We start from the raw sequence: 25,827 nt of genomic DNA, 5'->3' as shown, positions 1-25,827 counted from the left end.
CGATTCTTTCAAAACCCATCGAGCCAGTAGGTTAGGTCCTTCATATCATTAACAGACCAATTTAAGTGCAATTTATGACAAGATTTTAAATAAATGGATTGTTATCAATCGCAGTGCATAGCGACACAAAGTTTTTAGCCGCACCTGCATTTGTTATATGCTGTTGTTTTGAGACGTCACCTGTGCAAATGATCTGATAAGCTTTTTAACATTTGTACTGGAGAAACAAAATGGTTTGGTTTGCAGCAACACCTGATGGTGCAAAGATAAAGAAACTAACACAAAGCATGTACTCAGTGATATTCTGCACAATGGAATTCAGAGCTCAGCCCCAAGTGGAGGAAAAGCGAGCTAGTTGTGGCCTAATTGCAAACACAATTGGAAAAAGATATTTCAGAGAATGCAGTCTATGTCTTAGTTGTTGCAGCACATGAGGGCTCCTTCAATTCCACAGAGCTAGCCGACGATGGCTACCAGACAAAAAAGTGTGCTCTTTCTGGCAGTGCTTGATGCACCTGAAACATGCCACTTAATCTCTTCAAATCATACGACAGATTCACAGAGCGGACAGTGATTAATGCACTTTGCGAGGTCTTCCAGTTGCTTCACCATAACATTTACTAAATCACTAGAAGTCTTCGATACATCTTTCTGTGTGATGTCGGATGACATACTGTTCACTTACGTTGGGCCTGAAGAACAGTGTGCGACATGCCTCGACAGTGTTGCAAGGTGTATTACTGAATGTGCAAGAACCACAACACAGAGCAGTTTGTGTGTCAATTATTGCCGTGTTTATTTAAATAATGCCCATAACACATAGGCACCACTCTTTTGAATATTTAATCTCTTCAAATACACCATTGTCTCGTCTCTTGTAGAATCTCTTACACTGTGTAAAAAAAAAAGACACTTTGCTGTTTTATTAAACAATTCCATATAACAGTATACGAATGTGTGATGACATCTGGCGCATTCCACTTGATATGTTTTATACACTGCAAAAAAGGCAAAGAAAAAAGAAAAAAAGGCTAGTATGCACATCACTGCACATTATTGGTACTGCGTGTCAAAGCACTTTATTCGCTTACATAACGCTATTGAATGGCAAATGTTCACTGTATGAGGCATTTAGGATTTGCAAGACAATTTAGTGCAACCTGAACAATTAACGAAAGTACAATTGGCTACTACTTAACATAACTCGTAACCTATTAGCTTTATCAAAAGTATATATATATATATATATCTGACTCGTACAAATGTCAAAAGTATGAAGTGCTTCAATGTGATCTGCGAGCACCAAGGAAACCTTAGTGCTGCTGATAAATGGAGGATGTCCGTTTACGGTGACAAAATGCATCCGGGAAGATGCCAGCGTAAACTAGACAACAATGCACACGACTTTTCAGATAGATAACCTGTGTTGGCACCTAGGACCAGTCTCAAAGTGCCTGCGCATATTTGGATAGATGCCGACAGGCCACACGTCTTGCCGCGTACCTATGTGAGACTAAGTTTTCCTGAAACGCTTGAAAAGCGGATGCCTCAGGCCCATGTCCTTCTTCTTGTCGGTTCTGTACTCGAGGTACACTGCGCTGTCTGCACCAGACATTGAGCTCATGTTTCCAGCCCTCCTCGACATCTGCAGTGAAAACAAGAAATGAAAAGAAACATGTCTTTAGTAACAAATGGGGCACATAAGATGAACATAATGAGTACTCCAGATAAATTATAAGTATTGAGGCTTGGGCTAGTTGGTTGGTAATCATACTGACAGGTTCATACTCCAGATAAAGGAGATCTGGAGATCATACTCCAGATCTCCTTATGTTTTCGTAAAGAGCTCACAAAAAACTCCTCGGGTTGACACCTGCATACAATTACCACAGAAGGGTAATGGGCACACATAACAGAACGTAAAAACATGAACCCTTTACTGCCGGTTGTCGCGAATTCGCGACATACCGAAAGACGCCGACCAAGTAACATACGAAATGCGTGCTGCCTTCAACGCCAGCTGTCACATATTTGCGGCAAACATGGCTTTCAGCACGAGACATCGAGCGCCATCTCAATTGAGGTATTCCAAGCTGGAACCCAGTGTTGTGTATCAGTTGCCGGAGAGCGCGAAGAACGTGCAACAACTCTCACTTCTTCGTTGTTTTCTGCCTGAGAGACGCAAGTTCCCTCTCACATAAAAATTTTTCGGTGTGCACGCATCCAAGAGGTTGCACACGACATGTTATGCTGTTTTGAAGTACGTTTTTTCTCGGGCGATCCTCGCTTCTGTGGTATGACGCAAATTCGCGACATCCGGCATTTGAGTCAGTCAGTGAGGACTGCCGGTATGACAAGTTCATGACTGACGTCCACTCATTTTATGGAAAAAAAAGGGCTTCGCACGCGCTTGCAACCTCAAGATAAAAGTGACGACAGCTGTCTCAGTGACAGCGAAGACAAAGATATCGATCCCGATCCCCATGCACAAGCACCAGTGTCCTCATTAAGCAGTGAGCATGAAGACGAAGATGCGGTAGACCAACCAAGTGCCTCTCCAAAGCATTCAGTGCAGTGGAAAAATATGCAGATTGTTAAGACCAACGGGAAATTCCACACTGGAAAACCGCTCTTCTTCAATGTAAGACTGTCCGAGTTCCTATTGAATATTTCAAGGAATTTTTTATTACCTCCTCATGTATCACAGCAATCTGTTTACTATGCAGAAAAATCCTAACAAAGGACTGGCTCTGTCTCGTGACAAGCTAGATCAATTTCTCGGTGCCGTCACATTCATGTCATTCTGTCGACTCCCAAGAAGTCGGCTATACTAGGCGGCTGAGTCTAGGGTCCACACTGCGGTCGACACGATGTCACGTGATCGTTGGGAGGCAATGAAGTCAAACTTGCATTTAACGACAATGATGACACCAAGTTACGTTGCCCAGAACGAATCCGCTTCCCTGATGCGACGATGCCATAGTTACGTTGCCTTGAACACATCCCTGTATTGAGCTACAAAAGGCTTAAGTGCCGGTTGTTGCGAATTCGCGACATACCTAAAAGTATGCATTAAAGTTGCATTTTGGATAATACACCTGCGGATTAAAGTAAAGGTTGCTAATTAAAGCTGAAAAATGAAAAACAAATTTTTTTCTTGGCCGCTTTCATAATTTTCAGGCATTAAAGGGTTAAACATCATGGATATGACCAAGTTTACAATATGACGCAAACACATACTGTCCAAAAAGACAAACTGTTTCTTCTGCAATGATGGTGCTCTAAGGCAAGAGTAAGGACGCTCAGCATTTCTAAACAAATTAAATTTTATTTTTACAACTGCTGAGCGCACGTACATTCTTATTATATAGCCAGTGACAACCTAAGGATGCAGGGGCAAACATTCCAGAAACCTCGTTAAACCTCATTTCATGCCAAAAAAATGCTTAATTTGAAAGAAAATCACATTTTAGTATTCCGCATACTGTTAGTGCAATTCAAAGCGCGTGCCACTGAGAAGGGGCTTGTGACGTAGCAATTTCCATGCCCTCTCTTTAATGCCCGACAGCTGGCGCTCCAGTTTCTTGCACACACAGTGCTTGCGAATACAGCAGAATTGCAGACGTCAGCATCACATGGACGCGACATTTTATAAAACTTGCAGATAGAGCAAGTTTCATGAGTGAACAAAGCACACGCGATAACAGACACAGCCACACCAGCGGAGCACAGCACAGAGAAAACGGAACTTTTGGACCACCTGCGTTGTTCTCAAGGGTAACATCAATAACTTTTTTTTTCTCCCAAAATCAAACAGAAATGCACAAAGCTGCATTTTATTCCGTATTGTAATGCACTGCAATGTTCTTTTTCATCATGGGTAGTTTGAGTACTAGTGATTAATTGTACTGAGGGCCTACCACGTCATCAGACTAGTACCAGAATGTCTCACTCATGGTGCAAATCGTGTCCTACATTTACCTTAATTTCTTGATTGCTAAAGTGCTGCTGCACATAATACTAACGTTTTAGACGTTCTCAAGCACTGACCTTTCACTCTGGCATAAATTGTTATTTGGCTTTAGTGCCCCTTTATTCTCGTTTTCGCACTTATATTCAGAGACGCATGCCGCATACAAACACAAGTAATAATACAGTAGAACCCCGCTGATACGTTTTTGAAGGGACCGTAGGAAATAAACGTAAGAGACGGGAAACGCAAGAGCCGAAAAACAGGAAAAACGACAAAATATTTAGTGATACAGAATTTTATTTCAATGCTTACGAGCAGGACGAAAATTGGCGCGCTCAGCCACGATCTAGTCGACGGATAGAAATGCGGAGCTGGGGACGGCCTCATCCACAGAAATGTAATCAACGTATGTGATTTTTTTAACACCAACAGCTGTAGGCATGAAAGAACTAAGCACACGCAATCACGACCAGCGCGGCGAGTCCGACCGCGAACTGCGCGCACGACCATGCGAGCTCCAACCAGCTCGAACTCCTTCCGTCCTCCGACAAATAACGATGATGATGAGTCTATGCCAACGCGGTGGCAGAAGTGAATGCCAATCTCGAAGGCCTTGCTTTCGCGAGCAATTACGTCATAGACGCCATCTTTGCAGTACGAATCTCGAAGGCGATGCATTTGTTTGCATCAATCGAAAGATCCTGTTGCTTGCACCTCTTATGCGGCTAATGTTACGGTCAAACCAGGCCAGCTGCGTGAAAATGCACCAATTGCTGCGTGAAAATGCACCAATGACCGCTCTCTTCGGTAGTCACTCGGTCAGCTCCGAGCGCACTTCGCGACGTATCATACGGGAACGGTCCGACAGTTACAACGTAACAGCGGGGTTCCCAATACATTGTATCCTATGGGAGCTATGCCGGGACCGGCGGAAAACGACGTAACAGCCGGGAAAACGCAACAGTGAGGAACGTAACACCGGGGTTCTACTGTATCTGGGGTTTTACGTCCCAGTATACAAACACAAGTAAGCCGCAACTCCAAAAGGACGCCCAACCTGGATACGGTGGCCAGTTGGACCAGTTTCACCAGCAACTCGTTCCTCCTCTGCATCAGCATCATTGGCAGCCAGCACCTGTTGTAACAGGCTCGTCTGTTCTTCCTTCGTGCGGTATGCAAGCTCTTCCTACAGGAAGAAGAGAGAATATGAGAACTTGTGCAAGCAACAATGGGCACCAGTTTTGTTACAAAGTTAGCAATTGTGTCTTAATTGTGAGCGGCAGCAAATGAGTCTCAATTGTGAGCATTGGCAGTTCATACCCAAGTGCTACAACATAAAGCTTCGAAGTGAACCGAAAGAGGGCCTAGCGGTGATACCAACAGCTGGGCAGTCAGTGGCAGTGAGACTGACAGAATGTCACAACGTAGCCACAGCAACTGTTCCTCTTTAGCACATTTGTCATGTCGCTGTGACACTGCCATAAAATATGGGTCCCAGACAACACCCAATGCCAGGAAGGGAAATCTTGCCATTCGCAAACAAAGCTGTCATTGACCCACGAATAGCAAACAGCCTATGGCAAACCGACATGCAGACACAGTGTTATGCGTCTGTCTGCCAACCACCAGGTCAAAAACAAATACATTCAAGGACGAATGTACAGTACTTGAACCGTGAGCAATGTGGCACTGCAACGTGGAAGAGCAAACATGCAGTCAACTGCAGGGGGACTTGCTAGCAGACGAACCGGAAGTCACAAGTTCTAGTTCGACCAATCGACAGGTTCAGTGCTAGTTGCGTGACATGGTAGCAACACAATAGCAGGGTGTACTTACTGACATCACCAGGTGCACCCAGCTGACATAACGAAGAGTGATGGGGCTCCAGAAAGGTCCGGAGAGTAGCACTATAACTTATGACATAATTAATCATGATGGCATTCTGAACACGATGTGTCGGTTTATTTAAAATGTGTAAATATGCCAGGAGTGGATAAGGGGCCCTTTCAAAAGCACACACTATGTCTCATTATAGTGCCCCTTTCGAGAGTTTGTTTCACTGCAATACATTGCATACGCTTGACCACGCAACACCTTGGCATTGTGGAGAAGCTGACTTTTGCCAACCTTTACAAGTGCTAGACTGCATGCGAGAGTGCTCGCTGAAGGCTGCGAGATACCCATCAACACGGCAGCGATGGTGACTTTGACCTGCAACCATGGCAGAAAGTCTCAAAAACTGGATGCTGAAGGGCTTCAGTATCTGAAAATTAAGACTTTCCAGCTGTATAAGGTAAGTAGTGGCGCTGCAAAGGCATCCAAATTATCAGGCATGTCAGAAAACTCAGTTGTCGAGTGAGTTTGCCAACCTATGCTTGGTACCATGGGGCCACCTCCTGTGCCGTCTACAACGGTCGGCGGCAGCGATCGCCTACGTGCTGACTACGTCATTGTAGCCCAAATACAACCAAATATGCTCGTCTGCAAGCGTAGCATGAAGTAGGGCATTTTTAGAGATTTTCTTAAAGGCGGCTCTAATCCAAATAAACTTCATTTTCATGTCTTAACTTTTTCGGACTATCCTGCGGTCCCCGCCAGGTCCAGAAAATCAGTCGGCAACTGTATACGAGAACCCAGTAAAAAAAAATAAACCTGGAACTCACCTCATCCATGCCTTCCATCTTGGTAATGACTTTGTAGCTGTAGCCTTGGTTCACCAGGAAACGCTGTCTCTTTCGTGAATAATGCATCTCCATAGTGTCTTCAGACACCAGGGAATAGAAGAAGGCATTGTACTCTTCAGCCACGGCCCCTGTGTACGGACACGAAGCACAAAACTGTTACACCTTTTAAAGTGTTGAGTCTCTTACGGCAAGCTTTAACATGTGTTTCCGATGGTGAACATTACTGAACAAAAGGCATCCAGATCTAGAGGGACATATGATTGGAAGTGTTGTGACATTATGTTGAAGATGTCAACCTATGCACCACTGCTTTTGAAGAAATGTTACGCAACTATGCTTGCTTACACCTAAGAAAAATGCAAGTTCCGCCTACAAAACCGCAGCGCGCCTGCCCTTCCTCCGTAAAAGACAGTCATGCTAGCTGGTTTCCGCTCAAACCGTAAGTATTTTTTCTCAGGTAATGTGAATAGTACTATGCGTATTAGAAGATAAAGGTTTGTTGTGACTACCTAAAACATTATGTTTCGCTGAGCAGCGATGTCGGTATCCCCGTCGAAATTTACCAGAACGCTGATGTTCCCAACCTAAAACCAGCGACACAAACATGTGTCTGAATGGGAACACACAACTCTTTGATGCCACGAGAATGAGTAAGCGTGACTGGACGAAGCCATTTATGCAAATTCTCTTTGGGAGGGACAGCAATGGCTGTGGGCAGAGCTAGCATTTCTTCTTGTGTTGTAACCGAGTATATCAGTACACAGCAGTACAATACACAGCGTTACTGAATCATGAAGAACCATAAAGGATGCTCCAGTTTATTTTCTCAATAAAGCCATGCGAAACCATAGCATAATCCACACACTATGCACGATTCACACGAAGGTGCAAAACCACATTTTGTTGTAAGGATTCCAGCAATAAACTCCGTTGGCATGGGAAGTTTCTGACCACTTGCACCCTCGAGAACACCAGGCGTCAAGGATGAGACATACCTTTCTTGGCCCGGAGGATACGACCCAATCGCTGAGCCTCCTGCCTCCTGGAGCCTCCGTGAGCAGACACCTGGATGAGGACGTTTGCCTCTGGTAAATCGAAAGAGGTGTCGGCCACCTTGGACACAAAGATGGTGTTCACTTTTGGATTGTACTTGAAGTTCTGCAGGATCTGCATTCGCTCTTGCTGGGATGTGGGACCATAGATGTAAGGCCTGTCGGAACACAACAGAAGTCAAGGACAGAGGCCTCACTTAGCATTTAGCCAGACTGACAACACAAATAACAAGACCCAAACGACGCCTTTACCTTGTAAGTTTGAGTGGTACACTGAGATCAAGTGACACCATCCTATAAACCGACTCACCTGTTCATCTTGATGGCGTAGTGCTTGAGGGCAAAGACATTGTCGGAGAACACTATGATCTTGTCACTTCGCCTCTCGTGATATTTTATGAGGAACTGGCAGGCCCTGAACTTGTTTGGGTTCATGACAAACAACAACTGAAAAAGATGTACATACGAAAGATAATGTAGTGGACATACTGTATTCACTCGAATCTAATGTGCCTTCAAACCTAACAAGCACCCAATTTTTGCGGGTTAAAAATAAAGATGCACCTGAATGTATTGTAACAAGATTTTTAAGCTAAAATTGTGACAAGCCACTATGTTGACGACTAGAAAAAACAAAGAAAGAGTGAGACAAGTGCAATTTGCTTTCTTAGGTTGGGAAATTTATATTCTCCTAGCAGCTCCTGCAAACCCGTCCTGCTGGCTTTAAGGTCACTTCTGTATACACGTTGATCGTGTGCCAATTCAAGGGCCATTACCTTGACAAACTCGGTCTACACAGAGTTGCCTAAAATAGTTAGCAAGCTGGTATTCGAGGTCACCACATTTTCCTGTTTTCAGCCCATAGCAACATTTCCTGGCTGACATGCTGCTGAAGATCTCCTTTTGTTTGCACTACCCACATTTACAAGCGTCGGGCACACATATAAGAGACGTGACGGTGCTATCTTCAGTGTGCAAAACAACTTTCCACTGATGTGAGCTTTCATAATGAAAGCTGTGCTGGCAACAAAGGAAAGAAACAACTTTATCAAGAAATGAAAATGGCATCAAACACTTGTTAGTTCAGTCGTATATGGCCGCAACATGAAACGTGGTTAATTCGGATGATCCTTAAAGCTTGCCAAGTGCAAGGCACCACAAAGAAACAAAAACGGCGCTCGCGGACAGCCAAAACAACTGCGGGCTTTCAGAAAGGCTTCGTCGCCATCCACAATCGCGTTGTTGGTACGTAATGAGCCATGGGTTCAGAGCACATTTTGGTTTAAGAAACGGGGCTCTTGAGCTGGGGTCACAACGGGAAGTCGCGAACGACGAACGACGATAATTGCGGCTTTTACATTGCTCTTTTGCAAAATCAGCGCTGGACATCTGTATTCCTCCAAAAAATGAAAGTGCATTGATGTAATAGACATTTCTTTATTGTTTTCTTGACACTTTTGATAATTTGGCATTCAGTCCATTCGGACATCTCTTCCAGCCCCGTGAAATCCGAATTAACGAGCTTTTACTGTAGCAGGGAAAAAAAAGGGGGGGAATGGGGCTTTTGGGAAGGCGGGTAGGGGCGCTTGCTCGGGATTTTACAATAGTAGGTTGCAATGTAGATGTTGGCAAAGCGAGGAAGAAAACAAGCGACAAATAAGAAAAGTGACGAAGCCGCATTACAGCCTCATCCTAATCACCATGAACTGCATGCCTAATCCATGTGTGCCTCTTTAAAAAAAGTTCAGCGATCATATACTCACCAACTTCTTGCATGCTCTGGCTTGCAGATACTCCCTATAGAACTCTGGTGTCATTGGACACCATACCTAGAATAAAGCAAAGTGGTTACCCAGTGAATAGGGCATAGTATTCAAGGCTGACTGGTACCACTGTAAGCTGTACAATTGAATCTACAAAGTCTGAATGAAGCAAGGCACAATGGGCCTAATTATACTCCTGCCAACTTTTTTTCCTGATGCCACATTCACTAAGACACCTGAATGACTGCATGACAGGATTCATAGTAGCCCCTCACAAAAAGCAAAAATCAGGAAACACTGCATTAAAACATTCTTTTTATTCTTGATAGATTTCGATTCAACTTGCTGAGTTTGTATATATTTCTGTGCTCATTTCGTGTATGCAATTAGTATTCTAGTACAGTACGTAATTTTTTAGAAAACTTCATGTGCCTTTTTGTGAGCAAGATTTTTTCTAACCTAAGATAGTTGCAAAGTAAATCAGCATATCAGAATACAGTCTGAAATACGAACTGCATGCAATATAACAAGAATGGAAGTTCGGGACCCATTTGAAACGAAAGTTATGGTATGTTGGACATTTATGAGTGAAATCTCAGCTTGACACCAACTCACTTGCGAATGTTCATGCAACATTTTCTTTTTTAAAAGGACTTTCAAAGACTCGAAGATGCCTTGAGATTCAACGGCATTCAGTGGTCTCGAGGACTTCTGTGAACCTTGCATGACACCTACACAATGAGAATTGATCTAACTCGGGATCTAACTCGGGCTTTTCTCAGATCCAATGGCAATCTGGCAAAACGCCAATCACTCACCTCGGCACACTGCACCTTGGCAATGTAACCGTTGTTCTGGAGCTCCAGCCAATTTGCCTCGTACAGCTTCGGTCCAATTAGAAAGTTGAGGTCCTGGATCTTGTCGTCCTCTCGGACCAGTGTGGCCGTTAGACCCAGCTTGCAGTGTGCTTGCACTATTGTCAACACCCGCCTGAACATCTTGGCTGGAATAGTATGCACCTCTGCAGGGAAAGGACATGCCTTTGTTCAGTATACGATACAGACACAAGCAAAGCAGCTTGTTTAAGGCATGCAAAATAATGTTTGCGGACTTCAACTGCTACAACAAAACTTGAATTTTTTTTCAACCAGAGACTAGACCTGCATTAGAGACCACAATGACATTTGTGCTGCAGCTGTAAACTAGGGGCTCAGACAAGAAAGTGTGACCTATCCCCAACTGTGCTATGCACATGTAAACAGCTATGGTATTCCATTGCAGGTGACTCGAGTTAAACTTAGAAATAGAAATCCCGACACTTCATACTAGAATCCAAGTTTTTATATTGGCACAATATATGAGTGAGTGAGGAAGTAATTCAGTAAGAATAAATCAATAAAGCCTTGTAAGATGAAGCATCTCACTTCCATTCAGGGTTTCGAAACATGTTGCATGGCCTGCCTTTTTAAAAAAAATGAGCAGCAATGACTCGTACCCTCTTTTATACAGTGGAAAAGAAATGCCAGCCTTAAATATTGGTTCATTAAATACAGTAACATTGCATTTGATGGTGCACAGGGAACTCGAACAGTCACACTAAAAATACCAATTCATTTGTACTTATGGAGTGCAGGAGCAGTGGGTTAGTCATTTAAAGGTAAAAAACGCAGCCACAAGTGTATCTTATGGGGTAGATGTACACGCAGTAGTGAACCAAATCAATTACAGTAGGCTTTGCCTTTCACGTCTTTTCTACACCTTTGTGTCCTTTGGGTGATTCCCTGTCAGGAACCTTTTTGCAGTGCTACAGGAGTTCTTCGTGCACCAGGCAACAGTGAACAGTTTTGGAGGGGTTCAATCTACTATTCAACCTTTTCTAACGTACATCTAGCAAGCATGTGTTAACGAGAACTAACAGACAATAATGCCAAGGAAAGTATAGAGGATGCTATGTGTAGTACTTAGAATATAAATGTGAAGAAAGTAAAGTGGACGAAAAAGATAACTTGCCGCCGGCAGGAACCGAACCTAAACTAATACTTTAAAAGTAGAGCAATCCATGCATGCAATGACTCAAGAGCGCCAAGCGATGTCGCTACAACTCCAGTCACTGATGCTGATGTGGGCGACTGCAGATGTCAAACGAAGAGCTAAACTCTTCAGCACTTGCCATCGAGCAGCATGAGCCCCCACTCCTGCTCCTTCAGCCAAGCCATGACCTGCTCAGCCTCCCAGGAACGTCTCTGTGTGTGCGTGATCATGGAATACGTAGTGATGCAGATACCACAGCCTGCAAAAAGCGAGACAATTCGAGTAATCATACGTACTACCACAGTAGGCAAGTGAAATGCGAGTTAATGGTAAGCAGTAATGCGGGCCACTGTATTTTTTATAGGAACCCTGAAATACCAATTCACGTGACGCCCAAAAAAAAATGTTTTGTTGTGTCACTTTACCACAATGAAGTGTTAAACAGCAGCCACTGGGATAGCTCACGCATTAAATCAAATGTCATCGAAAGTCTAGAATTGCAATTTCTTTTATTTCAGAGCAGTTGACAACCATAAAGCTCAGCTCTTGCTTATAAGATGAGTTTAGGAGTTTGTAAAGTACCATACGTGTAACGCGGCAATGCCGGGTATAACTCCCAGCTGTGCCAAGCTATTTCTTCATTTTCTATTTCCTTACCGATTGCTACATTTCAATTAAACATGATACAGTAGAACCCCGCTGTTACGTTCTTCACTGCTGCGTTTTCCCGGCTGTTACGTCGTTTTCCGCCGGTCCCGGCATAGCTCCCACAGGATACAATGTATTGGGAACCCCGCTGTTACGTCGTAACTGTCGGACCGTTCCCGTATGATACGTCGCGAAGTGCGCTCAGAGCCGACTGAGTGACTACCAAAGAGAGCGGCCATGGTGCATTTTCACGCACTTTGGCCTCGTTTGACCGTAATATTAGCCGCATGAGAGGCGCAAGCAAGAGAATCTTTCAATTGATGCAAACAAAAGCATGGCCTTCGAGATTCAAATTGCAAAGATGGCGTCTATGACGTAACTGCTCACAAAAGCAAGGCCTTCGAGATTGGCATATACTATTGACAAAAGCATAGCCTCTGAGATTTGTATTGCACCAACATGGTGTGTATGACGTAATTGCTTGCGAAAGCAAGGCCTTCGAGATTGGCATTCACTTCTGCCATCGCGTTGGCGTAGACTCATCATCATCGTTATTTGTCGGAGAACGGGAGGAGTTCGAGCTGGTTGGAGCTCGCGTGGTCGTGCGTGCGGTTCGCGGTCGGACTCACCGCGCCGGTCGTGATTGTGTGTGCTTAGTTCTTTCATGCCTACAGCTGTTGGTGTTAAAAAAATCACATACGTTGATTACATTTCTGTGGATGAGGCCGTCCTAAGATAATTTTCTGTTATGGTCTCTTCGCATGGGTGGAGCATGTGCACAAAGTATGCCAGTTTGTAATACTTATGGCATTCTGAACTTGCTAAAGCTGGACAACATCAGTCTTGGGCTGTAGTGTTCCTTGTTAATTGAAGCTTCAGTTCTCACCATATAAGAAAAATGCTCAGCATAAAGTAGCAAATTGTGACAACACCTATGAAACTAAGATTAACCTTTTAGTGTTGGTGAAACATGGCTTGGCTAATAACTTATGGTTTTGAGCAGGTAAAATGCACTTTTAATTGTCCAGCACACAAAGGGAGTTATAAAAGCCCAATTTCACAGGAAGATACAAGCAACTTGCACTTTTAATTGTCCAGCACACAAAGGGAGTTATAAAAGCCCAATTTCACAGGAAGATACAAGCAACTTAAAAGAAGTTTTTATGCTTAAGAACGTGGATGCTAGACCATGTTCTTATTGCAACTGACATGTCCTTATATTGCATTTGTAACCAAATTTTTTTGCTGACAATTTCTTCAAATATTCATGTTCTTCACTGGACTCGGGCCAGTCATTCCTTGACAGGTCATCCAGTTCTCTTCACGTTGCCTAGATGACAGCATGATGCCCTCGTATATCAAGGAAAGGAAAACAAGTATGATAAGATCAGAGGGTCAGGGTGGAGTGCTGTGTGCACAAAAAGGCTGAGCTACTACTGCGGGGTGTGTGTTTAGCTTCATCAAAACACTGCCAAAACAGAGGTTGGCAACAGGACTGCACAGGCCTGCCTGCATTCTAATATACATAGTAACAAACAAAGGTCCCGTGCGTGCATATATTCAAAGCATTCTAAACAGCCAGCAACTTGAGCCTAGCAGACCATCAGAGTGCTAAGATTTGGTCTCAAATGCATGCCACATACCAGCTGAACCCAGAATAATACCTTGTATTTCTATTTTAACTACATGAACCTATATGAGTTTCGCGTAAGATTTAGCAATGCTCTGTGACCCATGGCAAGAAATAACCGTGGAAATGAAGACAATGGGATCCTCAGCATCTAGCCACAAGAAAAATATAAAGGAAGGCATGCAAAAAGCTACATGTGCAGCTCTCATTTACTTCTTATGCAGTGTGCCTGCCTGCAGAATTTACCAACTCACGCTGACAGAGCACGTGCTAACGCACCAGTCTATGAATTTCCTTATTTTAGCCACGAGTGTTATAGCAGGCACCGAACAAGAGCACAACTTCCTTAGCATACTGTCAATGCCGTAACATCTAGTACACAATGTGAAGGCCACTAATGAAAGCCCTCGTGATAAGCAGTTGGCTAATTGCAATTTCTAACTGTGCTGCTCATTTGCCAATGAAGCAATGGTGCAACATAGTGTCCTATTCTTTTTTGTTTGTCACAACTGTGGGAAAGTTACTCGAATACGACTTGCTTTTTTTTTACCAGAATTTTCTTTCGTCTCCGTGATCTTAAGGCGGGCACGAGATTTTCTTAGTTAGAGCTGCACCAAAAGCATAAATGCATATCTGTAATGAGAAGAGAACAAAATTAAGAGGCTTTTGTGCCTCCCCTTGTATAGTGGACACTTACATTACTGTGAATGTAAAAGCGTCAAAGATGTGGGTATGGATACAAGTGGTGCTGTGCATACGACCAAAGTGAATGCATATTCTGATAACATAACTACTACTGATACCCCAGCTACACAAAGAAAACAATGTCAGTCGTTGCAAATGACGTTCTGCAATACAAATGCTGTTGTGTACTGTACAGTGCCACAGAAGAAAAAAAAGTTAAGTTAACAAGACAACTCTGTGTCAAATTTTCTTCCGATGTGTGGATTTACAGCAGTGTGAGTTGCATCTGAAAGGATGGTTTCATCGGACCGCGCATCACACTGCTGTAAAACCATTTTTTCAGCCGAGCGAAATGAACAAAAAAAAAAGCATGTGTTCCTTAGTTTTGAACAGCAAAATTTCAGTCGAACCAAATATCAAATTTCATAAAATTCGATCAAATAATCTGAAACACAAAATATCTGCCAAGCCTAAAGCGAATCATTAAACGCGTACATATAATGAAGTGAATGGTGCTTTCCTGCTTCTGATAATATCTTGTTGAACATTTTTGCAGCCATTCGTAGATCTTTTAAGTCGGGCCCTACAGCAATACTCAAGCAAAGGTTTTCCATAATACAGCAAAGACCCAAGCACGAATCCGAAAATTGAACTGAACAACATAGCAGTTGACAAGGAAAAGCAGAAGAATGACAGACAACTGGAGTTCGTTGAATTTAAGTTATTTCACTTCACTACAAACACATGATGATGCAAAGGTATCTTTTATGAGGTTGCCTCGATATCAATAATTTTACTGGTCCTCTTTGCTAGTTTTATTTTAACTTTCTTGGAATGAAGATGTGAAATTTCTGCATGATTCCTCGTGTAGCAACCCTCAGTAAGAATAAAATAAAGCCCGGTGATATTCAACACTTACAGCGGGTGTGTGGTAGCTTATGGCTGTTTCGTAAAAAAAATATTGCGTCAGAGGTTCATGTACTCATGGACAGATGGCACTAAGTAGTGCATGTACTTGGCAGAGACAACATGTCCTCCCTTTTTTGGATTTACGCCACTATTTACACGTATGTGAAAAGGTTTACGTACTACAAAAGTTACAGTACGTATATATCTGGTTCTACGAGTTTTTCTGCATACAAATACGAAATGAAAATGACGTCAAACATTGGGGGTATCTAGCCAAGGAATGCTGACAGGAAAAAGATGCATAGTGGTAGCGATGACTGGAGTTGGAACATTGAGCTTTCCCAAAACCAGGTGTGCTGAAATTTAGGCTTGTTAAAGAAATGGTGCAATGCTGCCCAAAGACCGCTTGTTTCTTTATATCTCACACCAGTCTCAGGGTACACTTATATAGACCTTCTGAACGGAGGGAAGGATCACCTCCTTTCTGGACTGTTGCACGGGAGTACAAAAGCCGATATCACAGCCTCGGCAGTGCATTTTTGGGGAGTCACGCATAATAAAAACAGCTAAGAGAGGATTATGGCAACGCCCTGGGAGCCTTTGTTGACAACGTGCATACCATGCATGCTTCTTTTAACCGACGTTAATTGACTTGCTTGCGAACACTCAATTAATAAAATGTTACCCAAACCTACAGTGTCCTGGAATGGAATAAACACTCGACTTTTTCAAGACAATGCACCAGGCGTGTTAGTGGGCTCAGTGCAGATGATCTGTGGCAAACAAGATGCAGTCAGAGCTCAATATGGTGCAAATTGTAATACAGTCGCCGACTGTTTATTCAGACTCGGCGGGAACCGCTGAAAAGTCCTAATAATCGGGAGTCCGAAAAAAAGGATTCACCAGAAAAAAGCACCTTTATTGGCCCAGCGGCCGGAAAAAACTTGTAAGTGCGCGTCTGTACACATGTACGCTTACGCGCGAGCAAGTCGGCCTGTATTTCAGCCAATGTTTGGCCACCCCTGATGGTCGGCAATAGCACTGCAACGGCCTACGCTAAATCCGCATTTGATGGCTGTGGTGTGGGAGGTGCGTCGTCAGGCAGTCACTGTCCACATGCGCTGGTTCGAGTAGCTGACGGATGATCTCATCGCCCAACTCAGCGAAAACTCCCAAGCAACTTCCACCTGGTGAATAATCGCCGCTTTTTTCGCCATCGTCAGGGCCTTGTAGTTGCCGCGTTACTTTAGTTTTGACGGCGCACATGGAACGGGCAGCGTCGGAGCAATTTCAGCAGATCAGGCCTCGCACGAGCAGGACACAAAGCTCGGGATGCAGATCAGGCCTAGCCACAGAAACATCTGAGAACGCAAACCCTCACACGCCAAAAGGAAACGACGTTGGTCTAGTTGATGTTGCAGCGCTTCTGTAATCTGTTGTCGTACTCTCTTTGTCTGAATTAGGATCCGCGTCGTACTCGTACGCGCTGTCATTCACCTCAAACGCCGCACAAAGCCGATTCCAAGCTTGGCTTGGCTTGGCCTGCTGTTTGGCCGTGGTAGCCGTTCAATGGATACGTGACTGGCTAAAGCCAAAAGGCAACCGTTACGTGTAGCCAACAAACATAGCCTTCGAGATCGGTAACTTCTGCGTGGATTTTTGACACTGGCACGATCTCCAGTTATAGCCAGTGCACCATTTCAGTGCTGGCAACCTAGTAAAAATATTGTAAACATTGCTGACAGCTTGTTATGGCGTTCAACGTCGCACTCTATCAGCCAGCCGGAGTCCGAAAAATCGAACAGTGGGCTGTGGGGCGTCCGAATTTTCGCTCGTGAGTTTACATTACTTCAATAGGACGAGTGGCGGTGCCGCGAAGGTGTCCGAATAAACGAGCATGTCCGAATAAACGGTCGGCGACTGTAAACCCATGCATGAAAAAAGGGAAGCAAACTATTACGAGCCACTCATGATTGTGTCACATTACAGCGCACAGCTCAGGATCTACACGAAGGCGCATTGACACGATGCCTTCCCCCTCCCCCGCTGTCTTTGAGATTCCATATGGCCTGTGTGGGCGCGTCATCTTTTACTCACCCATGGGTTTGTCCTTGGCCTCAGACGTAAACCTGCATATGACGCTGTCGTCTGCTGTTGACCACATCTTGAACTGCAACAATGAAAAATAGAATCACCAAAAAGTTCCAAGTGCTATAGTCTGATGCAAAAGGAGCCAAGAACAACAAAACAATGAAACATGCAACAATTGCCAGTGAAAATGCAATGACTAAAATCAAGTGCTTACCTGTGCTTTCCACTGTTCCACAGACACACCAGAGTTACACAATACGAGGCATCGCTTGCGCACAGTGCAGCAGGCTGTGACTCCCACCAGCGATTTTCCAGCACCTGTACACAGTATTAACATGAGTACAAGCTTGTTCCATAGACCAAACAAAACTTTCGTTGGCCCATCCAATGCCATATGTTTTCTTTTATTATAAAAAAGGCCAGAATTTACCACATCGCGGGATCGAATCCCGGCCGCGGCGGCTGCATTTTCGATGGAGGCGAAAATGTTTGAGGCCCGTGTACTTAGATTTAGGTGCACGTTAAAGAACCCCAGGTGGTCGAAATTTCCGGAGCCCTCCACTACGGCGTCTCTCATAATCATATCGTGGTTTTGGGACGTTAAACCCCAGATATTATTATTAATTTACCACATTATTTTACGAATCAAATTATTACGAAACACATTTAATTAAATGTTGAAATATCAGCAGTTCCTTCTTTATTCTCTTACTGCACCTCTTTTGGCCTCTTGTTATTGAGTTGCACTTAGGCACAGAAAAATAAAGAACGTGTATGCAGTTTGACATTTCCTTAAACTAATGTCAAGCAAGCTGCTGTTGTCCTTCACACAACATGTTGATAAAGCTATGAGGAAAGAAAATGACAAAGGTGCCAGCAGCAAAGAGTTTATGTCAAGCGACATCCACACCAGACCAGACGGGCTGCTAGAGGCTCAAAATCATCACTCACAATCATCAGCAGCTCTGTCACTGCTGATGACTGTGAGTGATGGTGATTGTGAGTTCTGTCACTGCTACAGGCTCACACTCGTCACTCACAATCATCAGCAATTCAATGCAAAGTCGAATGTCCAAGCGTGACTCACAAGAGCTTTCCCGGACTGGTTGTTTGTTAGTAGCTACAAAACATAAAGAAACATAACCATTTAATGATGAAAGAAGTGGCCGTTGTTGCTGCCATCGGCCCAACTCCACGTGCACACCATTTTAAACACTCAGACTTGAGTGCTGTTTCTGCCAAGCTTGTACACCAAAAATCTCTTCTGAAAAGTGTGCGACATCTAGCACTGTTGAAATTTGGGCTTGTTGGCACATACTGACGACGAAAAATAGTGCCGAATGAACAGGAACCCAAGAAGACGACACACAACACAGGTGCTACATCTAGCAGTGCTTGCTGCATGTACATCATAACAATAAAACTGCCATTCGTTTGTGGCACTCAGTTGGCACATTGAAGAAAGTACGTTGACACGAGAGAGTTGTTGAAGTGGTTAATTATATGCTAATGCTTCATCTCAGGAGCAACTGCAAGTTTGAAGCAGTGTGACAGAGGCTTCATACAAGATAAAGCTCCTACAATGACGATGTCTTGATTTTGTTACACCTGTTATTATACTATCCTATGATGCAGTTTGCGCTCTATGAACAGAAGTAGCCCCTAACAGAAACTGTAAATGCCATCACAAAAGTGTGTATGTTATCATAATTTATGCAAACTAATTACTTCAACGTACAGTCGTCTTCGGCAACAGTAGCACTTCCTGACTATGTAGTACTCAACAAGTCCACAAAAAATTACTACCAGCCCTGTTATGTATATGGAGGCAAAAGAAAATTACTTATCAGGTGAACTAATTAAGAGAATTATTGCAGGCAGTATAGTCACAAGCACTGAGTAAAACATCATGATTCGAAATGTGAGAACAGCCACAATAGTCGTATAAAAGAGAAATTGCGACAGCCTACCGCACGGAAGGACAATGACCCCTGATCTCCGCGTCCATTTCCAAACATCTTTCTCAAGCTCTTCTCTTGATATGGTCGGAGTATGGCAGACGGCTTCAGGTCAACGCTGCAAATGAATGAGGTGCTCTGCTCGGAAATGCATTCTTTGTGGACAGGAATCAAATGATTGTGATAAAACAAAATGTGCTTACTGGATATCTGGGTTGACAGTGTCGTTCTTGAAGTCGTACTCGGCCAACAAAGGGTACTCGAGTTCTATGCATCTGCAGAAGAAAAACCAAGATCCAGCGCTTTCTTGTCTAGAGTGCACCGACAGCAAAAAATGAACAAAAGCCATCTTTGTGCTTTACATAAAATGCTATAGAATAACATTAAAAATTTTGAGCTTTATAAGAGATGAGCCTTACACAAGTTCCATACATTACTTTTATTCAAAAGATTTCAGTACTTCTAACACTTGCAATCAGCTAAACGAATTTGATTATAACATAACTGCGCACAATTAAGCATTAGCATGACGACAACTTGGCATCCACATAAACAAAAGAGCTGGAAAAGAAAAAAGGTGAGGGGAGCAGAGATTACAGCAATGCATTTGGCCCTGTTCGGTGTTTAATGTAATCATTGGGCTTTTACGTCACAAAACCAGGATATGATTATGGGGGATGCCTTAGTGGAGGGCTCCGAAAATTTTGACTATCTGGTTTTCTTTAACATGGACCTAAATCTAAGTACACGGGCCTCTGGCATTTCACCACCATCGAAATGCGGCCTCCCCCGTTTCTTGTCAGAAACATCAGTTTCAGTGTTGATACTCCTATCCACAGACCCTTTATTTTTAACACTGCAAGTATACCAATGTTGACCAACCAAGGAAACTAGGTTCAAAGCATACAGGTCAGAATGCTAACTAAAAATATAGAAAAACAACAAAAAACTGCGGATTATGTTCTCACAAAAAGTAAACATTTTCGATTTTCAACAACAAACAACACAAAATACTTGGCGTCAAATTTCTATAGCAGACTGCACACGTCAACTGTTCATACAAAGTTATGGTGTCTAGCATTCCGAAGCAATGCTGTGGCTATGAGCAACGCTATCGGGAGATGCTCTGGATTAATTTCAACTATTTGGTGTTCATTAATGTGTATCTAAATCTTAACACGAATGCTTTTGCGTCCCGAATCAATCAGAATGCAGCCTTCATGTCCAGCACCAGAACTCCACAGTCAGTGAACCACTGTTGAAGGTGGAGACATTCATGGCTGCCACCCAATGCACTAAATTCCTCTATTTCTTTAGTGATAAGCTCAACAAATTATGCCTAACAACATATAAAATGAGCCACACCAGTTGTCTCACATATAATCAGTTCTCTTTATACAAGCCAGCTTTAAATCAGCCTAGGGTGACAAAAAAAAAAAATAGAGAGAGAGAGAGAAACCGGAGGAACAAGAATAAAGTTGGCCTTGAATACACACACGCACAAAAAAAGACGTATATTGGCTTAACGCCAAGTTTCCGGCTATAGATCCACTCCCATCCAACAACTAAAAGAGAGAAAGGCACTGTCTGAAGCAATTATTTCTATTTATGTACACTTATTATGTACCTCCGAGGCCATCTTATCAAAGCACAATTCATATTTACGTAGAAAAGAGGAGAATGTCACCAGGACAACACAGGCACATAGTGTGAATCTTGTGGGCCCTACAAAACAATGAGATCCCTACCTCTTCTGCAACTTTTCAATGTAGTCTTGGTTGACTTCAAACGACACCGTTTGAGAGTCTTCTATGTCATCTTCATCCTTCTCCATTTTCTCATAAAAGGCAGTAATGTCATCGGGGACGTTGGCAGCTTGACCTCTGTCATCACCCTTGTCCTCTGTGGTGCTAGTTTTGAGTGGCTAAAAACATAAAACAGCACATTCATATAACCTTGACACACTACTCTGATGAGCATCCATTTATGCATTCAGTAGCCACTCCAAAACTTCTATGCGTACACTTATGTGTTTTACGTCTTTTATTTTAAAATTACATGTTTACACAGACTTTTCACTTGATGGCAGATGCAAAGCAACCATGTCAACTTACAAGTGTGGCACTAAGAATATCCCTCGTGACAACGCTCAGATCCGTGTCATTTTCTGCATCCCGTCGTAGGCGGCATGCCTGTATGACAGAATCCTTGAGAAGCTTCTGGAGTACGTCCTGAAACATTCATTCACACACCAGTTAGAGCCAAGCAAACAAGCCAAAACCCACACGAAATGAGCAAAAAAATAAATGAATTCTTACCGGGAAAGGACTTTCCACAAAGTACCGATTGTGCTTCAAGACAAGTTTCACTTTCCCATAGCTGACAGTGCAAAGCTGAAAGAAACAAGCGCTCGTAAAAATTTTAAAATGTCCCCATTTCCAAAGTCTTCATTTCCAAATGGCAAGCAGAAATGCTTGCTCCTACTCTACCTTTATAAACTCTATGATACCATCTGGAATGCTAGTCTTGCTAAGTCTCCTTAAGTATTCTATGATGTCTTGTGTCTGAAGTCCAACAGAGACGGCAGCGTACAAGGAATAGGATGTCAGCTTGTATTCATGAATGTGCTGTGGCCTGCAAACAGGCTGTAAAGAAAAAGTATAGTCATGTCAGGACCAGTAGCTATGAATGATCAAACAAAGAGCCCACCAGTCATGATAAAAATGCAAATATTAGCAACTGGCACAGAACGCAAGTGTGACTAGTATGCAGACACATGGTAAGGGAACATAAAGAGTAATACAGAGTCAGTTCAGCATTTTATCAGTACCAGTTCTGTTTATTTTTATCAAAAGCATGGCTACAGACAAAACAAACCAGATGAAAAGTTTCCACTTTTGACTTGCATGCTTGAACTGTGGTACCAATATAGGGGGTATGCACCTGACGTCATCCGCAAGGAGCGCTAGCGTCGTTCCAGGATGCCGCCATTTTGGCGGTCTCTGTGGTTCGCGGCGCTCATGGTGGCACTGTGGAACTATGTTTTTTCGCTTTTCTTGGTGCATCTGTGGACTGCAATGGACTTAAGCGCATACGCACGTGGGTTAGATAAACCTGCGCGATTGCGCTACCTGGCGAAAGTGCGTCTGTGTGGCGGCGCAGACCCACTCGAACTCGAAGACGCTGAACTTCAACCCGATGTTGCACTGCATGCTGCCGCGGGTCGACTTCACCGACATGAAGGACTACCTTGTTCACGAGACAAGTTTTGTGTCGCGTGAGCAACTGAAAGCTTATAAATCTATGCACGGTCACAACTATCTCACGAGTGGATGGGTGCAGCAGCCGGGTGTCAAGGTTCTTCAAGACAGCACGATAGTTGCAGTTGGAAAGGTAAACAGACTTCCCTCGTCCACTTGTAATCGCGTTTATTGTGCCGTGCGAGCGCTCTGCCGATACTGTAAACCCAGTAACGGGATGTAATGGCAGAAAAGAGATCACAGCAATTGCTGCAGTGCTGTTTTCAAATGGTTTTTGCTTCTCAACAACCGCTGCGTGCGGTGCTAATGTGTAGCCGATTTATCGCAGCTTTTTAGTGCAGGCGTCAAAGTTCTGCCGTACAGCACAATCGCTGTTGTCAGAAAAGTAAGCCGACTTCCCCGTTTATTTCTAATCGCGTTTGTTCTGTCGTGCTAGCGCCGTGTGAAACCCGCAAACACGGTAACGGGACGTCAGGGCAGGAAGGGATTACAGCACTTGCCAGTGGCTGTTTCTAAATGGTTTTCGCATTTCAACAACCGCTGATTGCCTTGCTCGTGTGTAGCTGAGTTATCGCAAGCGTTAAGCGACAGTTCTAGCTAGGGCGACGCGCAGCTTTCTGAAGGATTAAGTATGATCTAACTCCATTCCGCGTTAAACGCGATCGCCAGAATTTAAGAAGCCGCGTTGCGTCGATCACTTACGTCGTGCAAATCAGCGTTGACGTTGCTTTATTCAGACATTTCTTAGTGTTCCAACTTTGCAGCTACGATAGCTTTCTAATTTATTTCAAATGTTTAGGTCACATCACTGAGGTTGTCTGTTTGTACTCCCAGGTTCGTCATTCACAGTCATTTAATGAAAAGCTCCTTACGCCGTGGCTTCTCATCAAAGAAGACGGTGAGGTACAGGCTGCTCACTGCACCTGCAAAGCTGGCCTTTGGTATGAAAAAGAAACCAACCGGGGCAGCATACTGATCCACAGGCTGCTTTTTCGTGTGGTTGTTACAACCAAACACGGCGCAGTTCACCATTGTCGCAGCTGGCTGACGTGCAACCACGGCACGTACCGTCTCTCCGCACACACAAATACGTTCAAAGATTTTCACGTAATAAATACGCACCGCGCACGAGACACTGCTGTGTGTGGGCTAAGCAGAACGCATACAGAACGTAGCCCGATACTGGCGGTACTGCTACCTGCTACTGCGCTCACGAACGGCCGGACCGCCAAAATGGCGTCGCTGCCCGGCGATGCTATCGCCACCTCGCGGATCAAGGTACAGTGCATACCCCCTATATCAGGGTGACTTTAGAGACTTCAAACTATTTCTGCACGCTTGTGCTATTTTTGTGGCCGGTGAACATTTTGAAGGTCTTATAGGTCAGTATCATAATCAAACAAAGTAGTTAAATTCTATTAAATTACTAAACTGTGATCTAGTGCCCAGTACATACCAATAAAATTGATGATGTCATTGTGTAGAAATTTCCAGTTGCATCATCACGTCTCCTTTCACTCGTGCAATATTTTTTTCCAGCATACTCGATGTCAATGTGCAATATGTCTAGCATTTATAATGTCCTTGAATTGTAAGTCGTGTATTTATCACAACTTAATATTCATTCTAACTTCTCTTCGGGAGATTGAAGTCGAGCCCATTACAGCTGTTCCAAGCCATTTTTAAACGGTTGGAAATGTTTAAAACTGACCTCTTTATGTGCATAGTGATAACATGAAACACAATAGATGACAGACCTGTCTCAGCTATGCAATATATTATGTTCACTTATATGCATTAGGAGCATTAAAATGTTACATTATAAAATGTTACATCGTATGGTCCAAATGGTCGGGGACACAAATACTTTCTCTCAATGAAGCACCGCTAGTTGTTAGGTAATTAGGTTAGCTGGAGAAAAGTTAAGCTCTCCAAACTGGTAGCACAGTCAACTGCGTAACATTGCTGCCGACTTCTCACTACTAAACGAACGTGAAAGACCGGCTTACCTCGGATATAGCTATCAAAAAATCGTGCGCATGCTTATAGACTGGTGAAAAGGCCTCTAAAAAGACATGGCCATCGGCAGCCTGCGGAAGATACAAAGAAAGACAACGAATTAAGGAACTGTGGGAGCGGAAATGCCGTGGGGGTAAGTGCGGCACAACACTTCCTAGATTACCATAAACAAGCGATCGCAAAGCAATAACACACAACCGTTAGACAGCTTTGAAAGGGAGTGCTTCTAGTGAACCTAAAGCATAATTAACCCCTTACCACCCAAAGAGGTCGAGATGCGTGATCGGGCCTGAGTTCCATTTGTGAACGATAGTCCTTGGCCCCGAATTCGTCTTCCACTGAAGCGGTGCTGAGTTTCTGGCTCGCAGCTGCAGGCACTCCATCTTCAAACAAGCACGGAGACAATACACATAAGAAGAGGCAACACGCGATGAGTAATACGACGAAAAAACCGTTTAATAAAGCGGCAATCAACAAATGGTACGTCCGTGCCGAGAGCAAAAAATTTTGCGAACAGTACCTCCGTTTCCATCGTCGTCATCGCAGCAGCTCTTCGGCCGTGTTTTCTTCGAGTTCTTGCCTTTTCTTCCAGCGCTTCGTACCTGAGAAACGGGGTAACGTAACAGCATCAACGAAACTAATGGCCACGGTCACGATTCAATGAGAGTGCATCTAGAACGTAATAACGCGTAGCAATGACAGCCAGCGGTGCTTTCTTTTTGTTTATTTCCGCTTATAAGCTCTCCGAAACACAGACCTTTTGTTTTCCCCATGATCGCAAAGCTTGGGCGACGTCAGTGACTAAACAGCCATGCCGGGCAAACAGGGCACGATAGTTTGCGGCGCAACCGCGTGTCAGCACGAGCACGACAGGGAGAGACGCAGTCCACCGACCACGGACCGACTACGACTGATGGTGAATGATGGAAATCGCAAGGCCAAGCGGACATGTCCAAGCTTGTGCCGTTTCTCCTGAGTCATTGCATTCACGAGACGCCAGGGGCGCTACGAGACTATTCTGATCTGCACAACAGATTTACGCGGGGAAGTTGAACGTAAAGTAGGCACAGGGCGCCCAAACTTTGAGCGGTGAGAAAAAGAAGCTTGTCAAGGCAAACAATAAAA

At 43.8% G+C, this 25,827-nt stretch overlaps 1 protein-coding gene across 1 annotated transcript; it reads right to left on the bottom strand.

Moving 5' to 3' along the window:
* Positions 1-898: 898 nt before the first annotated feature.
* On the bottom strand, positions 899-25,475 carry LOC119386055 (general transcription and DNA repair factor IIH helicase subunit XPB-like). The gene is given in 22 exon segments (XM_037653405.2): positions 899-1,645; positions 5,031-5,159; positions 6,637-6,785; positions 7,653-7,867; positions 8,020-8,156; positions 9,473-9,538; positions 10,291-10,493; positions 11,643-11,762; positions 17,472-17,544; positions 17,680-17,783; positions 19,436-19,462; positions 19,465-19,541; positions 19,627-19,698; positions 21,172-21,347; positions 21,538-21,654; positions 21,742-21,816; positions 21,913-22,068; positions 24,693-24,773; positions 24,961-25,085; positions 25,223-25,244; positions 25,246-25,304; positions 25,460-25,475. Coding segments are annotated over 22 exon segments (2,331 nt in total). The 3' UTR covers positions 899-1,513.
* Positions 25,476-25,827: the final 352 nt, after the last annotated feature.

The sequence above is a fragment of the Rhipicephalus sanguineus genome, chromosome 3 (genome assembly GCF_013339695.2).
Source record: "Rhipicephalus sanguineus isolate Rsan-2018 chromosome 3, BIME_Rsan_1.4, whole genome shotgun sequence".
Taxonomy (NCBI): domain Eukaryota; kingdom Metazoa; phylum Arthropoda; class Arachnida; order Ixodida; family Ixodidae; genus Rhipicephalus; species Rhipicephalus sanguineus.
The sequence above is the reverse complement of the archived record's forward strand: the minus strand, read 5'-3'. Positions and strand labels throughout refer to the sequence as shown.